Source organism: Triplophysa dalaica, chromosome 19, assembly GCF_015846415.1.
Source record: "Triplophysa dalaica isolate WHDGS20190420 chromosome 19, ASM1584641v1, whole genome shotgun sequence".
Taxonomy (NCBI): Eukaryota; Metazoa; Chordata; class Actinopteri; order Cypriniformes; family Nemacheilidae; genus Triplophysa; species Triplophysa dalaica.
This window is the reverse complement of record NC_079560.1, coordinates 1,791,125-1,805,634: the sequence shown is the minus strand read 5'-3', so window position 1 is coordinate 1,805,634 and position 14,510 is coordinate 1,791,125. Positions and strand designations below refer to the sequence as shown.

Sequence of the window (14,510 nt, the reverse complement as noted above, 5' to 3'; positions counted from 1 at the left end):
GAGGGGCTCCGCTGAGGATGACGTCATCAACAATCGACAAACACTTACTCGCATGCGTGCGCTCGAATCTAGTGGACAAGATATGTCCGTTTATCGTCTGTAAATGTAATATTTCATTCAGAATAATAGTTATATACGTAACCTTTTGAAAATGAGCTTTCGATTGTGTTTATTTTTATTAAGACCTAGAATACACCGATCTTGCGTAGGGCGAAGTCTTTCTTTACACAAAACATCATGTACTGCTGGAGGTAAACACATGCAGGTTAAGAGAACGACATTACTTTTCCCTGCTCATTCATCGCTGGAGTCTGATGTATTTAGGAATGAAGGCAGGCTCGGTTTCCACAGGAGCATCACAACTTCTGTCTGTAGGACTGAAGCCATTGGACAGGTGCAGTCAACACACTATCACCTGGTGTACACATGCAAAGTAAGATCATGACCGCACGCTTCTTAAACGGGCGACTGTTTTAAAAACAGTGTTTTATCATCGTTAATCTTCTCAGCATCACAACATACTTGTGATTATAGGTGTGCTCCACTCGCTCAATGAAGAAAATATCGAAGGTGGCCTATCACAAGGGTGTTGTCATAGTAACGTGTCCAGGATGTAACAACCATCATGTCATTGCTGATAATCTGAAGTGGTTTTCTGACTTGGAGGGTAAAAGGTGTGTATTTATTCTTTTATATATCAGTTTATAGTATATAAAAGCAACTCCAGAGCTGTCAAAAAAATCTTTTTTGATCTTACACTCGTTTACCTCAAACTCTCATCATTTCTTCATCACGATTCTTAGGAAAGTAAAATACTATTTCATGATACTGATATGCTGTATTTGTCTGTTTCTATAAACAATTATGATAAAAATTGTGTCTTACTGTTGTGTATTCTGTGTTTCTATAGAAACATAGAAGAAATCCTGGCAGCTAAAGGGGAAACCGTGAAAAGAGTTCAGGGGGACGAAGCTCTAGAGATTGTCACTGAGGAATCAATAAAAGAAGCCGCAAACAGTCCAGATGAACAGAAGCCAAAACATCTGAGTGACGGCTCAGACAAAACATGAGCAGTCTGAAATCACTGAACATTTATAGACTTTTTAATTCAAGCTTTTTATTCATTAAGAGTTATTACGTGCGTCATTTGCTTATTGTTTTTTAAAGAAACCAAATAAACAAAAAGCTTAAGATATAGTTTACCCATAATTATTTTTCAAACTTTATTGACCCTCGTGCTATAGCAAACTTGTATGGTGTTCTTTCTTCTGCAGAACACAAAAGAAGATATTTGGAAGTAAGCAACACTGAACCCCTTTCACTTCCATTGTATTGTCAGAAAATCACTGAGATATATCTTAAAAAAATCTTAAATTGTATTACACATAAAGATTTTGAACGACACTGGAAGAATGGTTACATTGGAGACGTCACTTGTTCGGGTATTTGGCTCCACCTTGTGGTCATTACCAGTAACATTCAACATTATGTTCTTAAATAGTTTAAATGGAAGCGCCCTTCGCTTCGACCCACTTGATATCAACACCAGAAATCAAGAAGATTTCGCAACAATTATTTATCACTTTTGACATTTTTTTGCGGAGTCATCTGACACGTGTGTGTGACGCTTTCACACCCAGAACCCAAAGAAAAAGCGGGTAGAATGGCGCTGACCAATAAACCCGCCTAAAAATGGGAGGTGCATTGCGGTTAGTCTAAAAAAACGACTTTTATTTTATTTCAGAGAGCTTTGATACAAATTTACAAGATATGAAAGTTTCATTAGTGTCATAAGTATTATTTTTAGAACGCTTACACAGCGCGGCGCAGACAGGGCTATCACGTGGTATGTCGTACTTTTCTAAGCGCTGTTGAGGGTAGACCAATCATGGCCGTTTTTAATAAGCGCTTTTAAAATAACTTGATAATGAATTATGCAGCAGATTTGCATTATTCTAAAACCATTTTAACATACATTTACACGATTATACTTTTCTAGTTTACAAATATGTCGAATAACGCATTACAAGCCCTGACATTTGACTGTGGCTCAACGGGACTTCCGCATTCTGGGCCACATGCGCCCCTGGAGGAAAACACCACACGTCCCATCGAACAGTAACTGCTAACCAGTATTATTTTATTTCAAGTGTCAAGGATGCAAACAGTCATGGCTGATGGGTAACGCAAACCAGGCGGTAATCTACCAAACACCGCCCGGACATCCTACAACCGATGACTAATCTCATTTGAAACGACTTCTTGCACGCGGCCGGATCGAATATTTAAATCAACTTCGTTATTGTGACAGCGCGAGGATGAATCCAGCTGGCCTGTTGTGCGACACCGAGCGGCCGCGACACCGTCCGTTTTTGATCGGGGTCAGCGGAGGAACCGCAAGTGGAAAGGTGCGATATATGTTTTCTACTAAAGAAGAGCAAGTATATGCACAGGGGTGCAAATGACGTACGGTTTTCTAGCTTGTTCTCAAGAGCACCTGGAGTATCGGTTTGGTGCTCACATTGCACATAGTGTGACAAATTATATTTACCAACTAAAAATATAAAGTAGTTACTTTTAAATGAACAGTAAACTGCTTAATAAAATGGGATAATACTATATTTGTATTATTTTAAAATACACTTAAAATATGTATTTCTTCGTAAACACGTTAGTAAATCTGCCACCAAGTGTCAAACGGCGACCTTTTGTGGTTTTTTGGCAGGTTGCTGTGAAGTGCACTTGCGAGCGCACATGGAAGACTTGCGTTGCTAGGATCGAGTATAGCATATAGAGAAACACAAGATGCGTGCATGGATCAAATTTAAACACATTGTCCTTTTGGAAAGTATAGAGAAGCGGTGTTTTGATTGACGTGCAGGGGAGCGCAGAACCAGACCTTCAAAGAGGATGCGCGTGCCGCGTGCTTAGTAACGAAAAAGGCGGGGGTCCTACTCCGTTTTTCATACTTTACACCCTGGTCCCATTTAACACCGGGAACAAACGAGATATCAGTAGTTTTAGTAGCATTCTGTTCAATCGGAGGTTTTATCCAGTGTAACATTCAGTCGGTCTAAAACAGTGTTTGTGCATCAACAGGTTCAAACATGTCAGCACGCATGTGAGCGGTAAACTTACTGAAAGAGCGCGTTTTAATTTAGTCGCGCATCTGCGCACCACTTATGCGCATCCCTGTGTATTCATTCATAAACATGTTGTACTGCAGCTGGGTCAATGACAGTAGGCGTGTTCGACTTGAGCTGCGCAGACCGATCCGCGTACTTTGTGTCATATGTTGATCGAATCATGGATTCCTTAACATCTAAAAATAAGGGAAATGTTGAGTTTGTGGGTATAGTCAGTATTATGATGCAAACCTTGGTTTTGGTCAAATAAAATAATAAAAAAATCCCAAAAAGTTTGGTTTGTATTGTTTTTCTTTCGCAGGGTCTTATCTAAAAACAGCCGGCGTCCACTTGTAATGTTATCAGTGATGGTATTCGCAGTGATGCAATTACAGATGGACATTAGACAACCAGTCCAAGTCGGTCATGTGACAATAAATGTTGTTTTCTACTCCAGTCCACAGTGTGCGCCAAAATCATGGAGATGCTGGGTCAGAACAAGGTGGACCACTGTCAGCGTAAGGTCGCCATCGTCAGTCAGGACAGTTTCTACCGGGTCCTCACTCCAGAACAGAAGGCCAAAGCTTTAAAGGGCCAGTACAACTTTGACCATCCAGGTAAAAGGAGAATACTCAAATATCATATAACAAGCAACACGATATTTTGTGAAACGTCTGTGGTTTTGTGTCCATACAATAATTTCTTATGTTCTTTCTGTCAGATGCGTTTGATACAGAGTTCATGTGTCGGACTCTGAAGGACATCGTAGAAGGGAAAGTGGTGGAGGTTCCTACTTATGACTTTGTCACACATTCCAGGCAATTACAAACTTTCCTCACGTACACCGGTGACACGCATGTTGACATTCTATCTCTGTCGGTCACGTGTGGCTGATCTTTGATAGAGGTGTGGTGTGTATGTGTGTTTGTGTGATGGCAGAATTGATGACTGTCAATCATGTGTGTAGGCTGGAGGAGAAGATTCGCGTGTACCCCGCTGATGTGGTGCTGTTTGAGGGAATTCTGGTGTTTTACACGCAGGAGGTCAGAGATATGTTTCACATGAAGCTGTTCGTTGACACGGATTCGGATGTGCGTCTGTCTCGCAGAGGTGAACCTTTATTTTATCATCAAAATACACAATAAAGGCACTCATTCCTTTATAAATATTTCGATCATATAAAAATGCATTTATTTTCATATTACTTAAAATGTTTAGTTGCTGTTAAGTTATTTAGGCCTAGTTATCACATGGACACGGTTTATATTTTATCATGTGTTTTAGATGTGGTTTCACTTTAAGCATTTTTAGGCACGGTTTCACAGACTGTGAAACCGGCCTTAAAGTCCCAGTGAAATAAAAAGAACAAAAAATTGTACCATTGTGGCTCATTCTCTTTTTAAAAACCGTGCGCCCTCATAATCTTTCGTTAAAATCTAAAAATGCTGTCCTGTAATGACAATCCGTTTGAGATGACGTATGTTAGACGGCTTGGGCGGAGCACCGTTAACTCCTCCCCTTTAACCGTCTGTAAGTTAAATTTCAACGGCTGTTTGTATACATCCAATCAAATAGCAGAGAAAGACAAATGCCACGCCCACCATTTTTTCTCCATCTAAATTCCGTTTCACTCGGAAATGCGTCAAAATACAGAAGTAAAAACGACCGCAACTTCCGGTTCACTCGGACTTTAACTCATTCACCGCCAACCTCTTTAAAAAAAGAGCCTATGCCAGCGTTTTTAACATTTTCACCCAATTTTAATGGCTCACAGTACATTTTCTGTGAACAATATATGGACAAACAATATGTCAAATGAAAGAAGAGTCTCAGCTTTCAAACAAAAGAAACCGTATTCTTCTATCTTCATTTTTTTTTTTTTTATCACTCCGTTGATGTGGGTAGGTTTCTTCAAAAATGCATAATTTGATTAAACAGCTGAGATAATTAAAGATTTTTGTCAAAGATTCCGCCTAGATTACGATCAAAACAATCATTAAAAACTGATAAAACATATACGTTCTAGATTCTGGGATTCTGTACTTTTCCCCAAAGGTGTGTAATGGCGCCACCTGCTGTACAGCAGTACAAACACTGATTGCGGTAAAAACTCGTCTTTGGCGGGGAACCGTTTTTTTTTTAATGACAAGATAACTCGTCAATGGCGGTGAAAGAGTTAAGGAATAAAACATTTTCTGATTTGTTTAGGTCTTATGTGTGTTAGCTTGTGTGTGTGACATGCGTATGTTTTGTCTTTAGTTCTGCGGGACATGCAAAGAGGCCGAGATCTCGAACAGATTCTTTCGCAATACACAACCTTTGTAAAACCCGCCTTCGAAGAATTCTGCCTTCCGGTGAGAAAACATTTGAATACACACACAAAAACAAAAATTTTAACTGTGACTGTGATGGATTCTTGACATCTGAAATCTTTCTTCTCAGACCAAGAAATATGCAGATGTTATAATACCTCGAGGAGTTGATAACATGGGTAAATTTGAAACAAATGACGAAATTGAATCAAGAAATAAATTCTTGCTTTATAAAGCAGTATTAAACTTTTTTTTAATTCCAGTGGCAATAAACCTGATTGTTCAGCATATTCAGGACATTCTGAATGGGGACATCTGTAAATGGCAGAAGGGCTCTGTGAATGGACACGCCTATGGGCGGAGTCAAAAGAGGGGTGCGGCTGAACACGACGAGATCTCCGTAGCAGGAAATCTCCTGCCGAAACGACCCCTACTAGAGCCCAGCACGCGACCGCATTAACACAAAAACACACACGCGTTATTAAAACTTGAATTTTTTTCTGCATGCTTCCAGGCCATCTCTTCCCACGGACTGTAAGTGATTGTCTGCTGCTTATTTGCGTCTTCTGTCTTTGTGCGTGACCTTTGACCTGTAACTCTCTTTCAAAGAGCTGCTCTTAAAATGTAAATTATTGAAAGTTACCTGTTGTGGCGGTAATCCCGCGTTAACCTGAAATGAAGTGTTATGGTAAACGAAGTCGTTCATTCAATCTCTTTCATCTCACAGGGCTGTAATTCCAAATTATGTTAATTACAGAATAAAAGTCAAATAAATTTGTATGTAGATAAGTACATTCGTGAAATCGTTTTAAATGCTTAAAAAGGGTGAGATTTGCCTGTGTGGATTGTAAATTCTGTTTGATCAGAAAAAGACAAACAATGAGTCATGTGATTATTTACAAATTGATTTAGTATTTAACAATAATTTAACCGCAAAGTGTATTTTCGCTTTCAAATGTGAATATTTATAAAATATTGTTCATTTGTTATCAATGTTTGCAAATTGTCCACTTTTTAAATATTAAAGGAAACGTGATGTTTCTTGATTATTTGCATCAGTCGATTTTGTGTTCGATCTAAACTTAATCTTATCGCCTCAAGCACACACTGAATTTATAAAGAGTACACTATGAACAATAACACAATAATGCTATGACATAGTAATACTATACTTTTTATATACACACTGGTTTTGAATTATTACCATATTAATTTATTACAGCATTTACACGGTACTATGATCTCCCAAAAAATATTCATTTGTCACTGTATTCATTTTATTGACCATGGTATTTACATCACAGTTAATGATTGAGCCTTATTTTTGTCCTCTTTTTTACATTTACACATATATTATTGGTACCAATCCTAACTCAAATCAGATAGCCTACAAGTATTTTTGGGGGTAAGTACAAATACCAAAGTATACCCGTGATGAATAACCGATATGGTGACATGCCCAAAAACATGCAAATACCACGGCAGTGGAAAATTGTGTTTAAAGTGTGGAATAAACACAAACAGAGAGGTTACAAAGAGAGCAGTTTTATTGGTGGCGAATATACAGGATGTTATAGGTGTAACAGGAAAAAAAAATCCCAGGAGTAAACATCAACATCACACATACGCTGAAGAAAGCCGTCTTTGCTTTCCTACTCCCATATGTGAACAACATTCCGTAGAAAACACACACACGCGCAAACACACACAATATCTCTCTCTATCTGGTGCCCAGAGATCACAGCATATTCAGTCCTTGTGTTCTTTTGCCTTAATAATGTTAATTATTTTAGTGCATGATTTATTTGGTTTGAAAATATAGTTCCGCACAACTGCCCTCTACATGATCAGAGATTATACATAGCAACTGTACACGTACATTTATACCGAACATATCATACACATCCCAGATTCACCTGAAACAGACACACGCTGAGCCCCGGCCATCTCTGACATTACAGTCTGCTCCAGAAATCCAGCGAATCTCAAAGACGTCAAGACTGGGTCACATTTCACGAGAAATACCCAAACAAAATATTGTTTTCGTAACGCACGTTTATATTTTCCTCTCCTCTTTTTATCTTATTTTATCATGTGTGCTAATACTGTTTGAGGACCATTAAGATTTTCAAGTGTGAATTAACAAAAAACTCATTACCATAATCTAGAAATAAACAATCTTATGTAATGCAAGCACAATGCACGATTAACAAAAAATGTGCCACTTTACATCAGCTCATGGTTCACCAATGAGACCCAATTATATTCTCTTATTAAAAACATCACGGGTTAAATTCTGCACACACTAATTCTTGCAACCTGCCAAATGCACTTGACAATTTTAATATAAATATTCATGCGTTACAGTAACAGGAATGAGATTTTTGTTTTCTTGTGTCTTTAATAGGACTCCAAAAATAGGCTTTGTATGTCTATTTTTATTGATTTTTTATGTTGAAATGTGACACAGACTCATTCTTGAGATTCCCGCACACACGGCTTTAAACACAGTGACGGTAAACAATTACACACAACACGGTAGCAGGTCGAGTCCAAAGGTCAAGTTCATCTTTCATTTTCTATTTCATATAGTCCATCTTCCGCTGACTTAATTGTATTTCAACAGATCAGTGAATATTTCTTTATCAACCTGTCAGATTGCACAGTCTTCCTCCCATGTCCCAAATCATCCGGTGTGAACGTCAACCGCAGGTCGATCCAGTTCCAGGTTGAAATCGGTGACGTTGACCTCGACAGATCAGTCAGAATGAGCGACTGACATGAAGGCCAAATGGAAACGTCCAAACAGGACAAGCAAAAATGAACTCACTCCAGCAGGCACAGTGTATTAATATCAAATGAACCGAGCCCTCTTAAGCGTGTACGTGCGTGTGTGTATGTACTGTAAGCATACGTTAATTCATACCGAGTCAAAAATCCCCTCTTGATACAATCAGGGAAAATACTGCCGGTCGTTGCAGTTTATTGGTGCAAATTGGAGGCATTTACTGCTTGAGTTTATTTCCCGGATCTGAAACAACCTAGCGTGGTTTCCCAGGGTTCTGCAGGTGGTTCAGGTCTCACCGTAAACAGTCTCTGACGTTCGTCATTTGAGGTTCTAGGTCTTCTCCTCTCGATCGGTTTTGCGCCGGGAGATGTTCCGTGGTTTGATCTTGAGCGAAAGTTCCCATAATGCCTCTTCTGCGAGGTGATCACTAAAGTCGTTGAAGAACGAGACGATGTCATCATTCCGCTTCAGTTCGTAGTGTCTATACAGGGAAAAACAAATGAAGCAATGATTTTATTTGTCGCTGATGAAATCACCTACGAAATGCATAATGCATACACAACATGAAATCGATTTATTAAGTTTTACTGCGCCATATAACATAGTTCCCACTGAATGGATGAGCCATGTTTACAGCTTATTTTTTTACAATCCATTTAAATTACGATTCGATAAAATTCAACGCACAATATTGGGTTCAAATACAAAAGTAATAGAAAATAATAAATGATTAATATATCAAAAACATATATATGCAAAATATAAAGGATTTCTTTGTCATATTTACAACTTGTCATATGTCAACATTCAAAGTTTAATTGAACCTTTTGCATGTAAATGAATAAAAACTGAATTAGTCTATGACTACATTAAATTAAATAAATTCTAATATAATATTAAAACGGATTAAGAAAGGAAGAGAACTTTTAAAAGCAGTAAAGACACACAAAAATCAATCAAATAAAAATATATATTTAGAAAATAACAAAATGCAGGTCACGTGTTTTCATAATTTTATCTAAAAAATATTCACGACCAAAATTCTTCGTAGCTCCACAATATACATGCTACATATAGAGCTGGGTTGTTCTGATACATAAAATGATTTTCTGGTTTCACAATTGTTTCTTTGTGGGAAACAATTGTGAGAATTATGAGTCAATGTGATAAAAAGTTGCGATAACCTTAAAAAAATCACTTAAACAAGACACTATCAATAACAACATGAAAACAGTTGTTGATCATTCAGCTAACGACACGCAATAAAGATTCATTTATTAATGTGTCAATCATTACAAATTATGCAGTTTGTCTTCTGGAGTAAGCTATATGTTAACTTTTATTGTGTGAAGTAGCCTATTCTGGACAGTACTAATCAAATTTAACATGCAATTTCTATGAACCTTCTCTTGTTAAATTATTCAAGATATGCATAACTGGCAAGGGGTATGAAATTTATGGGCATAAACTGTAGTTTAGGATCCTTTTGCAGATTGTCAGAGAATCACAGATTGCCGTTTACATCATTTGCCTGTTACAGTTTATATTTAGGTTAAAAGGAAATAAATTACATATAATTCCATGCTATCATTTTAGTAATCTAAAATACTTTTTGGATGTAACTGTAGTTTGATACCACCCATTTTTAAGTAATTGTAATGAAATACAGTTACTCAAATTTTGTATTTTTAATTTAAACTCCCCAAACCCTGTGTAAACTATATAACTTTCATTTTTATGCGTTTTATTTTTATTTGACAAAGATTTGTTTTTATCATCACATTTGTTGACAACCGGTAGCATAGATATGATGTTCCTATGGACACCAATTTACTCGACAACATGCATTTAGTAATGTTTATTTATTTTTGAGTCTGTCATGTCTTATTCCAGATCAGATGATGTCTAAACCATCACACACAGATTAAATCAGAGTGTTGCTGTGCAGGTCGTGTGTCATCTAAACTCATATTTGGTTTGTGCCGGTGGATTACTCACACTTGCTGGAAGCGTCTCATGCTGTCCAGAATGTTGAACTGCTGCCAGCGCTTGGAGAAATTCACTTTACCGTCAATATAATCCGGGTTTCCAAGGTGGACGAACGTCAGGTCTTGTAAAATCAAACCTCTGCAACAGAAACATGATCAGCAGAAATAAGACTTGGGACCTAGGATGTAAGTTATATCAACTTTAATGCAAATAAAGTTCGAATAAAACCAAGTCTGAACCTCACCGACATGAGGATATCAAATTAAAAAGGTAGAAAAAATAAACTGATTTGGTTACACAGTAACACACTTTTTAACAACTGTAAACACATCAACATTACTTTCTTTCAGTAAAGTCTCTCTAAGCCTTTAAAAATCTTTGAACATGTGTTTTTTTAGATGGACAGTAAATTGGCTGACCATGTATATATTACACTTACAGGTAAGGGATACATGGAGGATCGACTTCGGCCAGCGCTGCCCTGTACGCCCGGAAAGACGACGAGCTGTCAATCAAAGTGCAGTACTCCTCCAAGCCCTGTTAGATGGAGAAAGAAACATTGCACATATTTTTAGATTTTATATGTGATCTCTGCATTACAAAGACCCAACGCAGACTCTGATGGCTGACGCCTCTGACCTCAGACGTCTGTTTCTGCCATTCCAGCCGTCTGATTGGTGCAGAGTCCAGCGCAGAGAGAATCGCCAAATACGAGTTGAAGTTGTTCAGTTTTCGCAGGTGCTACGGAAGAGAAGAACAAACCAAATGAAATCTCACGGTTCGGTGATGTTCAGCATGTGTTCGTGCGCGACTTACCTTCATGATCTTTATAAATTTGAGAAGCAGCTTCTCCCGGTCTTGAGCTTTCTCCTGCTGCATTATTAAAGAGCGCACCCTAGTGGACAGGAGGATGCACAGATGTAAATATTTAAGTTAAATGTATGCAGTGAATGCATGTAGTGTGAATGGGTAAATGTGTACCAGTAGCTCATGTTGTTAAAGTGCTCCGTGAACTGGGTGAGGTTCGGACTCTTTTCTTCATTCTGTTCCTTTGCCCAAAGCAGAACCTCGGGAATCTGGAACCAGACGAACACACACCGTCAGACGTATAGAGAAACACAAACAAAGCACTAGGTATGAAGAGTGTTGTTGAGCGTAAACGTTGCGTCTCACCTCGATCTTATAGAAGAGTTCTGCGTCCAGCAGGGTCAGCTGATCAGCCACCTCATGACTACGGAAATCGTGCAGCGTGCCCGGCCTTCAGGGAGACAACCAATCAGAACACAGAAAACACACCAGAGCTCTCACACAGACCCTAAACCCCTTTGACCTTTACCTGGCAGAGACGCCCAGCGCGGCGAGAGGTTTAAGTGTTTGCGTGTGTCGCAGGACTCTCTTCTGTTCCATTTTATCTAAAATGTTCTTCCGCAGAACCCGCGCCAGACTCAGTTCTCCATTACACACCAGACGGAACACCAGATTCATCAACTGCCGGAGAATGTCCTCCGTCAACTCCACCAGACTGACACAAACACAATAGTTACATCAGTCATGGACACACGCGCGCACACTTTGTGTGTTGAAATAAAAACACGCGTTTACTCACCAGAGCTCATCCACTACTCTGACCAACACGAAGAATGTGTTTTTACTGACACGCTTCTTAAAAGTGTCTGGACTGTGACAGAACCGAGTGTATGTGCAGAGGAGTTAAGGAAACACACACACACACACGCGTGAACACACACACGCACACACACCTGGTGTCATTTAAAGGATATCTGTAGTGTAATTTTTTGATGAGGTCCTCAGGCGTTATGAAGGTTCTGTATGTGGTGAGAAAAGCCTCGCAGTACAAAACTAAATCTACAACGCAAAGAAATATGATTGAAATACACAGCAGATGGAGTAACACACAAACACAACTGAAGGAATACATGAAACACAAACAGCTCTCAGATGAAGAGATGAGGCAGATTACCTTTGCGGTCCGTTTCTGTAGCGTGAACTAACAGTATGTCACCGGATCCGGCTCTCACATCCGGGCCGTCATCGTTCTATCAGAGAGACGCAGAATTATTACTGCAGCACAACCGTCTGAAGTCCTGCTGCCCATCAACAGCACTGCACCAGTGTGTGTGTGTGTGTGTGTGTGTGTGTGACTGCCATCAACTACAGGATCACACACACAGAGCTAACACAGCCGACTACACTCTCCAGGAATGATTTTGTCAGATAACACACACAAACACATACACAATCATGTTCAGTAGTGGCCAAACGTGATGTCCAACTTATGAAAAATTCAAGTATTTGATTTTTATTCCAATATATTTTTTGTAAGATGTAGTGAAGGTTCTGCGTTTAAAAAAATATTTAGAGAGGCTTTGGCAAAAAATATTGCAAATACACAAAACATGAACAACTGTGAAGCTCTTTTCAAAAGTTGCTTTATTTATTTTTATTTATTTATGTATTTATTTGTATAGTAAAACAACGTATTCCCATATTCCCTAACAAAATGTTGTTTGCCTTTTAGCAAAATATTTATTCTTTCATGGAATATTAGCAACAAACTATATTTTCATGACAAACATAATGCCAAAAAATCATATGAATGAACTACATTATATTAAATAATTTAAACATGCTTATAACAATGTAAAAAATAAAAAGTTAAAATTAAGTAAAGCAACATCTTTTAATATAAGTTCATTTATAAAAATATAAAAACTTTTATTTTATTATTTGCTAAAAAATTAAGTTTTGCTTTTTTGCCAAATACTTTTTGTCCAATAAATTCCCGAAAGGAGGAGGTTCAAAAGTTTTGAGTGAAATGTGTCCCGTTATTTTAAAAAAATGATCTAAAAGTGTGTTTAAATGTCTGAAATTAGTTTAGTAGACAAAAATACACCTTAACTAACAAAGATGCACTTTTCATGACAAAACTAACATTTTATTTAATAAAAGTGTTTTTGAAATTGATGACTTTGACTCACTAATGAAGAAAGAACAGCCAATAAGACCACAGAATAGATGTGAACTAATGTGTTGTTTGAAAAGCATCTCAGGTTGAGAGCTCGAGGAGCTGCTTGAAAAATGACAAGAAAACTTTTCTGCAAATTCTAGTTGAAAGGTGACTACACGGAAGTTGATAAAATATTGAAAATTTAAAAAGAAAATCCTAATTCCTATAGTTCCCTTTGTTTTATTTCATTATTTGGATGAGTTTATTATTAAAATATGGGGAAAATATGAAAACATAAGTTAGTAAGTGTCACAACTTTTTACGGGACGTGTAGTTCACTTCAAAATTTGCCCCTAATTTTGAAGTGAACAACTCCTTTAAAAGTTTAGTGTTTTGTCTAAAAGGGGCCTTAAAAGAAAATATTGTACAAATAATCCCCTTCGGACATCACTTTTGGCCCCAAATGTAAATATTCTACACAGGTGTAAAATAAATTTCTGTAATAATTATTAATCCATGAATACCTCGGCTTTAAGTGTTATGCGGCTCATAACCTCATTGTGATCAATGAGAGATAGTTCATTGATATCATCTATCTCTTCATGACTGGATTCCTTCAGTCTGCGATGAGAAAAAAACAACATCACACACATTTACACAAAACCAAAACTCTCTGATCTGTTTAGAAATGCAGCCACACAAACTTCACAGCGTTTACCTGTCCTTAGTCAATGCCTCCTTGCTATTGGACGAGGGTATGTGAGGGGCGTGGTTTTCATCATCACAACATACGGAGTCCTGAGAGATTCCAGAAATAAGCCCACAGCAAAAACACACAAGCCTAGACGAATAAAACACGAAAGCGTGTGATACTCACAGTGCGATGTGTGCTGTCGCCGTTGGGGTGCGTGGATGCGTATAGATTCACATATTCCCCCTCGCCGCCTTCATCAACACTTTCGCTCTACAGTAAGAGAAGAGAGACACATCACGCATGTTTCATGCTTCTTTAAGAATAACATGCTATGTCATGCATTCGGACATCTTTAATCTGTTAAACGTGTTACCCCATTTTTGTAGCTTATGTCTCATATCACCAGAAAATCAAATAAATTGTGGGAAAAAAACACTAAGCAACAATATATACTATCTATACATCTAAACACAATTTTTTTCTTAAATTGCATATATATTTAATCTCATTGTACTGATTTTTTTATTGCAGTTTTATATATTTAAAAAAATGATTATATATTTTTGCTTACATGGTTATATTTTCATATATTTTATTATTTACTTCTATTTTTTTTTTCTTGCTATTTAGGTTC

General features: G+C 37.7%; 3 protein-coding genes across 9 annotated transcripts in view; 2 read left to right on the top strand and 1 right to left on the bottom strand.

Annotated features, from left to right (window-relative positions):
- The first annotated feature begins 3 nt into the window (after positions 1-3).
- dnlz (DNL-type zinc finger) lies at positions 4-1,197 on the top strand. Of its 2 annotated transcripts, none has more exons than XM_056730822.1 (3): positions 4-433; positions 535-674; positions 911-1,197. In XM_056730822.1, the coding sequence occupies exons 1-3, from the start codon at positions 152-154 to the stop codon at positions 1,068-1,070; spliced, it is 582 nt and encodes a 193-aa protein (XP_056586800.1). In that variant the 5' UTR covers positions 4-151; the 3' UTR covers positions 1,071-1,197. The 2 variants fall into 2 exon arrangements, with proteins under 2 accessions (XP_056586800.1, XP_056586801.1); XM_056730823.1 differs by having other exon boundaries at positions 122-394.
- An 882-nt stretch (positions 1,198-2,079) lies between these two features.
- uck1 (uridine-cytidine kinase 1) lies at positions 2,080-6,492 on the top strand. 2 transcript variants are annotated; one of them, XM_056730820.1, is made up of 7 exons: positions 2,090-2,408; positions 3,583-3,742; positions 3,847-3,943; positions 4,093-4,235; positions 5,385-5,479; positions 5,568-5,616; positions 5,701-6,492. In XM_056730820.1, exons 1-7 carry the CDS (start codon positions 2,319-2,321, stop codon positions 5,895-5,897), a joined length of 831 nt encoding a protein of 276 aa, XP_056586798.1. In that variant the 5' UTR covers positions 2,090-2,318; the 3' UTR covers positions 5,898-6,492. The 2 variants fall into 2 exon arrangements, with proteins under 2 accessions (XP_056586797.1, XP_056586798.1); XM_056730819.1 differs by having other exon boundaries at positions 2,080-2,408; positions 5,568-6,492.
- Positions 6,493-6,966: 474 nt separating this feature from the next.
- rapgef1b (Rap guanine nucleotide exchange factor (GEF) 1b) overlaps positions 6,967-14,510 on the bottom strand; it is a 33,825-nt gene continuing 26,281 nt past the window's right edge. For all 5 annotated transcript variants that reach the window (XM_056731040.1, XM_056731039.1, XM_056731041.1 and 2 more), the window contains 14 exons: positions 14,060-14,146; positions 13,901-13,980; positions 13,707-13,803; positions 12,196-12,271; positions 11,996-12,080; positions 11,821-11,913; positions 11,551-11,736; positions 11,388-11,472; positions 11,196-11,290; positions 11,031-11,109; positions 10,854-10,955; positions 10,654-10,751; positions 10,224-10,352; positions 6,967-8,706 (listed from right to left, as the gene is read on the bottom strand). In XM_056731040.1, the coding sequence (XP_056587018.1) occupies positions 8,556-8,706; positions 10,224-10,352; positions 10,654-10,751; positions 10,854-10,955; positions 11,031-11,109; positions 11,196-11,290; positions 11,388-11,472; positions 11,551-11,736; positions 11,821-11,913; positions 11,996-12,080; positions 12,196-12,271; positions 13,707-13,803; positions 13,901-13,980; positions 14,060-14,146 (1,443 nt within the window). In that variant the 3' untranslated portion in view covers positions 6,967-8,555. The remainder of the gene's footprint in view (positions 8,707-10,223; positions 10,353-10,653; positions 10,752-10,853; positions 10,956-11,030; positions 11,110-11,195; positions 11,291-11,387; positions 11,473-11,550; positions 11,737-11,820; positions 11,914-11,995; positions 12,081-12,195; positions 12,272-13,706; positions 13,804-13,900; positions 13,981-14,059; positions 14,147-14,510) is intronic.

Coding starts and splice junctions, on each gene's coding strand:
- dnlz (XM_056730822.1), top strand. CDS start 152: ATGAGCTTTCGATTGTGTTTATTTTTATTAAGACCTAGAATACACCGA. Junction 434..534: donor ACCTGGTGTACACATGCAAA/GTAAGATCATGA, acceptor TTGTGATTATAG/GTGTGCTCCACTCGCTCAAT. Junction 675..910: donor TCTGACTTGGAGGGTAAAAG/GTGTGTATTTAT, acceptor GTGTTTCTATAG/AAACATAGAAGAAATCCTGG.
- uck1 (XM_056730819.1), top strand. CDS start 2,319: ATGAATCCAGCTGGCCTGTTGTGCGACACCGAGCGGCCGCGACACCGT. Junction 3,743..3,846: donor GTACAACTTTGACCATCCAG/GTAAAAGGAGAA, acceptor TCTTTCTGTCAG/ATGCGTTTGATACAGAGTTC. Junction 4,236..5,384: donor TGTGCGTCTGTCTCGCAGAG/GTGAACCTTTAT, acceptor TTTTGTCTTTAG/TTCTGCGGGACATGCAAAGA.